The sequence below is a fragment of the Gracilinanus agilis genome, unplaced genomic scaffold, assembly GCF_016433145.1.
Source record: "Gracilinanus agilis isolate LMUSP501 unplaced genomic scaffold, AgileGrace unplaced_scaffold54897, whole genome shotgun sequence".
NCBI lineage: Eukaryota > Metazoa > Chordata > Mammalia > Didelphimorphia > Didelphidae > Gracilinanus > Gracilinanus agilis.
Window position 1 is genome coordinate 1 of NW_025390128.1, and position 7,818 is coordinate 7,818.

The window sequence follows — 7,818 nt, forward strand, 5'->3', positions numbered from 1 at the left end:
TTAGGACAAATAACATAAATTATTATAACAAAATATATATGTATTTGGCCAAAAGTCCTGGTAAACAGAAATTCTACGTGTATTTCTTAAACCAATTCTGTTGTTGGATAAGACAGATCATGCATAATCAAAGACTTATTTAAATTAGTTTTGTTTTTACAAAGTTCTCAATTAAGTTACTTCTTACTGTTCAATCTATTATTATGTCAATACCACTAGTGAGACTTGTTAACAACTGAAGATACAACCCAAGACTTTAGTAAGATGTTTAGTAAACATCTTGAATTCATAACAAAAAGGCCTTATATCAGATAGTACTAGACCTGTGGTTTCATTAATATATTTATTACTGTTCCCAACTTTTCATGATCCAATGGACCATGACTATCCACAGGGTTTCCTTGGCAAGGATACAGCAGTGGTGTGCCATTCCCTTCTCTAGTGGATTCTTTTGTTAGGCAATCAGAAGTTAAGTGACTTGCCCAGAGTCACACATCTCTAAAGTATCTGAGACAGAATTTGAAATCAGATCTTCCTCTCTACAGTGCCACCTGGCTGCCTCTATAAGATCCAAAGTGTCATAGCTAATTAGCTATCAACTCAGGCAAGAGAATTCAGTCTGCTTAGATCTCAGCTTCCTCCTCTTCTGTAAAACATGTTGGTTAAATGAGATGACTTCTAGGGTGTTTTTTAAACTCTTAACATTCCAAGATTCTAAAATGATAATTTTAGAAAGTTTTAGAAAGACATGTGACATACCTCCACTTGTCCTATTTGGTTGCTGATCTGGAGTTTGGGCTTGAGGTGAATAATACTGTTGCTGCTGCTGGTAATTATTTGAAGGAAAATACTGGGAGCTAGTACTCCTTCTACATTCCCGAATGCTAGAAAAAGTCTGTGAGTGTGGAATTCCTCTTTGGAAAGGTGAACATCGAGGAAGACGAGGCTGGGGAGGTGGCAGATGATCAAACTCTTCATCATCCTCCAAACTGTATCGATCATATTCCTGATCGCTGAAAGTCCCTTTCTTTCCTGAACTCAATGATATGCCAGAGGTATGTCTTGACACAGATGCTGAAATGGAAGCATAATCTTGACGGAGACCTGTAGAAATGAAAGAGATGCTTTCTTTAAGGAGGTCCTTCAGGTAAGTCAAATTTAAAATGACCACTGAGCAAGTATTTGAGTTAGGCACATTCTGAACAAATATCAAGTCACTGTTAGATCATCTTTGGTGAGAATTAGCTCTTCAAATTATAAGAGCACTACTTTTAGCTACCTACCACTTGTCTACTGGTTATTGTTCTCAAATATGAAATCTTTTTTGAATGACACTTTTTTTCCAGATTGATGAGTAACACATATAGTATATTTTTACTAAATGAGGGCACTGTATGATGGCCATATGGAGAGACCTGTCCATTATCCCAAGTTGGCCTTTATGAAATTTGGAAAACTTCATTATCATTCAAAACCATAAGACTATCTCTGCATTGAGCTAAATAAAGTCAATGGATCATACTTGCTCCCCGCCCACCTCTTTTTTTATTTACTCCTGGAGGCAAATTAAAAAATGTAAGCCTGCATGATAAATTACTATACTTTCTAATGGGCTCAATGTTCTGTCTAGTCTACTTAAGCAAAAATCAATGTCACTATGAATCATTAAGAAACCTATTTTAAAGTGTCAACATTTTTTGTTCTTTTTAAGTAGCTCTTAAAAGCCCACCATAATGGGCACCCACCTGAAAATGGAACCCTTTGGGTGAGCAAGAGGCCTGAGCTCAAATCCCAGCTCTGTCACTTCCCAATTTGCCAGTAACCTTATCTAAGTCATTTTACTGCTTGGGGGTTCTGTTTTCTCACCTGTAAAATGGGGAGGTTGCATTCAAACACCTCAAAAGTTCCTCTCCCGCTTTAAATCTACGATACTGAGCTAAAATCCTTCCCTTTGCCAAACTAATATTGGTCACATTTTAAGGAGTACAGCCTCTGAGACCTTTACTTCTGATACTAACATCCATTCTTCTATCCTAATTTAAAATGTTTAACATTTTTATTTGTTGAATGATAATAAAAATTTATTTTCTACGTATAAACGTTTCTGTCCAACACCTTGTGAAGCATTTCTTAACACAGTTTCTTCTGATAACCTTGACTACCTCATAAAAAAACAGGGTTAGATATACGAAACAGATGTTTGAATATTTCTAATAATATCAGGTCCTAGTAGTTCCCACAAAAGAAGCCACCTGAAGGTTCTGACATTTAAGTCTCTTACACTTGATGGTATGGACCCTTTAGTCAAGGGCTTTCATGAAGAACTAGGGAAATGCTGCTTCATTGCCAGGCCCTTTTCTCTTCTCCTTCTATACTACTCTCTTGATGACCTCATCAGCTTTTCAAAGCAAAAGTCTGACTATGTCATTTCCACACTTGAAACTCCAGAGATTCTTTATTACTTCCAAAATCAAATAAAAAATCTTATTTGATACTCAAAGCTCTTAATAATCTATGACACCCTGTACATACCTTTCCAATCTTCTTATACTTCATATCCCACCCCTTCCTGTGTATTCTTCAATCCAGTGACACTAACCCTTGCTTCTCTACTCCATTTCTTCAGCTCCAGGAATTTTCGTTGGCTGTTTCCCATGCTTGGAATTCTCTCTGTTCTCTGCCTCTTGCCTTCCCAGACTTCTTTCAAGTTCAGCTAAAATTCCTCCTTCTACATAGAGCCATTCCCAATCCCTCTGATTTCTAGTGTCTTCCCTCTATTATGTATTTCCTATTTAAGCAGTATTTATGTATAATGTATTTGTACATTTGTTTACCTCCATTGGATCACAACGAGCTCCTTAAGGACAGGGACTTTCTTTTGCCATTCTTTGGGATCCCCAGGCCTTAGCACAGAGCTTGGCACATATTAAGTGCCTAATCAAATCATTAATGACTGAAATCATTGACTCTAAGAAAATTAGAATAATTTTCAAAAAAGGAGGGTATCCTCTGTGACTATCTTATTTGAGAATTTGCATTTGGAAACTTATTAAATAAATCATTTTTCATTTGAGATAAACATTTCACATGGTTTGCTCATTTACAAAATGAAAGGCTTGAAGTAGATAGTCATAGCTTGTCTCTGGCTCTCATTTCTGTACTATGATCCTACTCCCTCCTTTCTGCCTAAAGACTTTCAGTTTAAAAAAAAAAAAAGGCAAAGTGTTCTGAGTATACTGCTTCATTAAACCTTAAAATATAGTTTCTCTAACTATATTTGTATATGTGATCGTTATCCTTGGGTAGTTTCCTTAACTATGTTTGTATAGAGGAAGTGTCTATAATTTAAAACAGCAGATAACCTTGGATAAATAGAAACCTTTATTATATTTTTAAACCCTTATCTTCTGTGTTAGTACAAATTCTCTAAGAAAGAAGAACAGCAAAGGTTAAGTGACTTGCCCAGAGTCATACAGCAAGAAAGTGTGTCTGAGGCCATATTTGAACCCAAGTCCTCCCCAACTCCAGGCCTGGTGCTCTACTAACTTTGCTACCTAGCTACCCCAAATGGAAAACTTTAAACATGAACCTTTAATACTTTTTTTTTTTTAGAATAAGACACAAAGAGCATGACTTAAGTTCCCTGCATTCTATCCAGGAAGAAGAGGCCTCAATCACCTTTTTTATATTTTAGGCACATTTCTAGCTTAACCTTGCCAAGCCAAATAGTCCCATGGAAAAGAGAAACATACTTTCTTCTTGCAGGCGAGCCATGATCTGAACATCAGTGAGGTCTTGTAGTTTATATCCCATGGAGATAGAGTCATCCTCCAGTTCTGATGTACTCAATTCACTGTCTATGGATGACTGTGGGCTAAGGGGGGAGCTCCTGGAAGTATAACCTAGGAAGAGTAAACATTATTCGGGCTTAATATCAATAATTCTTCATATACTCAGCACTATCCCCAAAGCTAGAAAAGTTGCCACTCCAGCATTCAACTCTCAGACATAAAGCAAGCAATTCAGTAAACGTACAAGAAGCTATTCATTATTTTTCTGGTTCCTGAAGCCAACTTAAACACTTAAAAAATAAAGCCAAAACTTGGCTTCCAGTAAAGCAGTACCTAATTATCTCTCTAAAGGGTTGGCATAAAAATATATTGTGCACTGGGGCAGTTCCCACTTTCCACTGAAGACCACATATAGTTAGCTGTGTTGAATAATTCATATCATGATATTAAATGGAAATGTCATTTGACCCACTTATTAGATAATAGTAACAATATGTTGTCTCTAAAACAATTTATGACCATGTAGAGATATGACTTCCTAAAACTTTCTTCTTTCAGCTAAATAAAAAGAATCAGAAAATGATGAGAAACAAGGGAGGGGTTGGACAAGAGACTATAAGGACAAAGAAAATAGAAAAAGTGGTGAGATTAGAGTAATAGCAATTTTCAGACTAATCACTGGATGATGTCAGTCACTCCAGTCCTATTTAAGAAAGCTGTCAGATGTTCTTATACCTGATTTGATAAATATAAGTGAGAGAGAAAAAAGAATAACACAAAGGTTATAGTTTTAATTGGATCTTGCTTTGATGTTTGACATAAAAGGCATATATACAATTCAACAACATGTAATATTATGCACGTACATCAAAGAGCTTTGATTTAATCAATGTGGGGAACTTCCAGATTAGTCTGAGAGACCTGCCTGAAGATCAGTTAATGTCAAGTGTCTTGTCCACAGTCACAAAGTTAGTAAACAGTCAAAAGGAGGATCTGAACTTAGATCTTCCTAGAGTCCTGGACTCTATCCATTGTACCAAGTTTCCTCTTTTTACATACATAAAACACTAATAAATACATAACATTGCTTTATCTGTACAACTGACAATAGAGTAATGATTCCTAGATCCAAAGTAATTATTTTAGTTTTGAACTCAAATAAAATGAAAAGTAATACCTTAAACTTAATAGGATTACCCTTTAGTCCTATTTTTCTATAAGACAGTCATCCAAGTTGTTTAGTGGCATGATTTTTTAAAGCATGTTAGTAGGTAAAAAGTTAAAACATTACCTGTTTTTTCAGGTGTTAGTATTGCTTTACTGGAGGTTTTAGAGAAGCTGGGAGTATTAAAACCATTGCTATATGGGCTGAGTCTTGCAACAGGGCTATAAGGAAAGGCCAAGGAGGTGGGTGGGGTGAAGAGACTGCGCCATCGGAGAGCTGTCATGGAAGCAGAAAACAAATGGGGTTAATGTACAAATTAAGTGCAGACTGATGATGGCCTGACAAACACAAAAGAGAGAAGAGAATAAGCAAAAAAAAAAAAAATCAAGTCAGCTAGAATGAGAACTACCTTCTTTTCATTTAATTAAAAAATCTTTATATGCATGTTGAAATAGAAGGATTGGTTCATTTGTGAACTAGGGTTCTGTTTGCACATCTCTTAGAAAAGATAATCATTTCAGATATTCTGTGTAATTCAAAATATGAGTGTCTCTCAGCAAGCCAAAATGTATGAATTGACATGTCTTTAATTACATAGCAGGAACCTAGGCTCGGTTAATATGTATAAGCATAAAAGTGCAAGACTTTGAATGTCAGAACACATTCACATTCTACTAGTTTCTATTAGTTAACACAAAACATCCATTTCAACCAATAAATTTGGAGAATAATAAGATATGTATAAAGATATTCCATAATATTTATTATCCTAGAAAAGAGATTTTTTGTGTTAAATACTAACAGTGCTATATTTCTAAAAATAATTTTCCACTCATTCACTTTCAGATTAACTTTTAAAAAAGAAATGCAATTTTATCTTTCAATATTTTACTTTTCCCAATTACATGTAAAAGCTACTTTAAATATTATTTTTCTAAAATTTTGAGTTTTAAATTCTTTCCCTCCTTTTCCCCCTTCCCCGAGACAGTAAGCAATTTGATATAGGTTATATATGTGATATCATGCAAAACATTTCCATTTTGGTCATTATGTAGAAGACATTTTTAAAAAATGAAGAAAATAAGATAAAAATAGTATACTTCATCATATCCACCATGTGGCAGGGGGAAAAGGGCATGGTACTTGGTCTGGAGAGTGGGGTGGGGGTGAGGTCCGCCACTCTTGTCTAAAAGGTTCACCATCACTGTTATAGGATGTGGGGTTTTGATATTTAAAAGATTACTTTATCACAAAAACGAATAATATGGAAATAGATATTGAGTGATAATACATATATATAACCCAGAGGAATTACTTGTTGGCTCTGGGAGCGGGGAGGAAAAGAGAAGGGAAAGAATATGAATCAGGTAATCATGGAAAAATGCTTAAAAAAAAATAATAAAAATAAAAAATAGTATGCTTCAACCTCCATTCAGATTCCATCAATTTTTTCACTGGAAGTAGGTAGTATTTTTCAGTCCTTCAGAACTAACTTGAATCATTACTGCTGAAAAAAGCCAAGTCATTCACAGTTAATCATAGCTGTTATCAAGTACAATATTCTCCTGGTTCTGCCCACTTCACTTTGCATCACTTCATGTTAAGTCTTTCCAAGTTTTTCTGAAATCTTCCTCCTTTCTTATAGCAAAATAGTATTTCATTGCAATCATATACCATAATTTTTCAGCCATTCATCAACTTATGAACACCCCCTCAACTTCCAATTCTTTGTCACCACAAAAAGAGCTGCTATAAATATTTTTGTAAGAACAGGTCCTTTTCTCTTTGGGATACAGACTTAGTAGTGGTATGCTGGATGGAAGGTATGCACAATTTTATAGCACTTTGGGTAGAGTTCCAAACTGCTCTCCCGAATGGTTAGATTGATTCACAATTCCACCAATAATACATTAGTGGTCTAATTTTTTCACATCCCCTCCAACACTTATCATTTTCCTTTTTGTGTTATATTAGCTAGTCTGACAGGTGTGAGGTGGTAACTCAAGAGTCATTTTGATTTGCATTTCTCTAACAAGGAGTGATTCTGAGCATTTTTTCATGACTATAGATAGCTTTGATTTCTTCACCTAAAAACAACTTGTTCATATACATTAATCAGTTTTGTTTTTTTTTTTCCTCTCATTTCCTTTTTTTTTTTAACATTTATTAATAATCATTTTTAACATGATTACATGTTTCATGCTCCTATTTTCCCCTTCACCCCCCGCACTCCCCCCACCCATGGCCGACGCACTTTTCCACTGGTTTTGTCATGTGTCCTTGATCAAGGCCAATTTCCCAATTGTTGGTGGTTGCATTGGTGTGGTAGTTTCGAGTCCACACCCTCAATCATGTCCGCCCCGACCCATGCGTTCAAGCAGTTGCTTTTCTTACATGTTTCCTCTCCTGCAGTCCTTCCTCTGAATGTGGGTAGCATTCTTTACCATAAATCCCTCAGAATTGTCCTGGGTCATTGCATTGCTGCTGGTACAGAAGCCCATTACATTCAATTTTACCACAGTATATCAGTCTCTGTGTACAATGTTCTTTTGGCTCTGCTCCTTTCGCTCTGCATCAGATCCCGGAGGTCTCTCCAGTTCGCCTGGAACTCCTCCAGTTTATTATTCCTTTTAGCACAATAGTATTCCATCACCCGCATATACCACAGTTTGTTCAGCCATTCCCCAATTGAAGGACATCCCCTCCTTTTCCAATTTGTTGCCACCACAAAAAGCGCAGCTATAAATATTTTTGTACATGTCTGTTTATCTATGATCTCTTTGGGATACAAACCCAACAATGGTATGGCTGGGTCAAAGGGCAGGCATTCTTTTATAGCCCTTTGAGCATGATTCCAAATTG

General features: G+C 35.9%; 1 protein-coding gene across 1 annotated transcript; it reads right to left on the reverse strand.

Annotated features, from left to right (window-relative positions):
* Window positions 1-759: 759 nt before the first annotated feature.
* On the reverse strand, window positions 760-5,239 carry LOC123255974 (SLAIN motif-containing protein 1-like; the record flags this gene model as incomplete). The annotated part of the gene is made up of 3 exons (XM_044684680.1): window positions 5,083-5,239; window positions 3,753-3,902; window positions 760-1,104 (listed from the first exon to the last, which is right to left on the reverse strand). Coding segments are annotated over exons 1-3 (652 nt in total), but the record flags the coding sequence as incomplete, so codon positions are not given.
* Window positions 5,240-7,818: the final 2,579 nt, after the last annotated feature.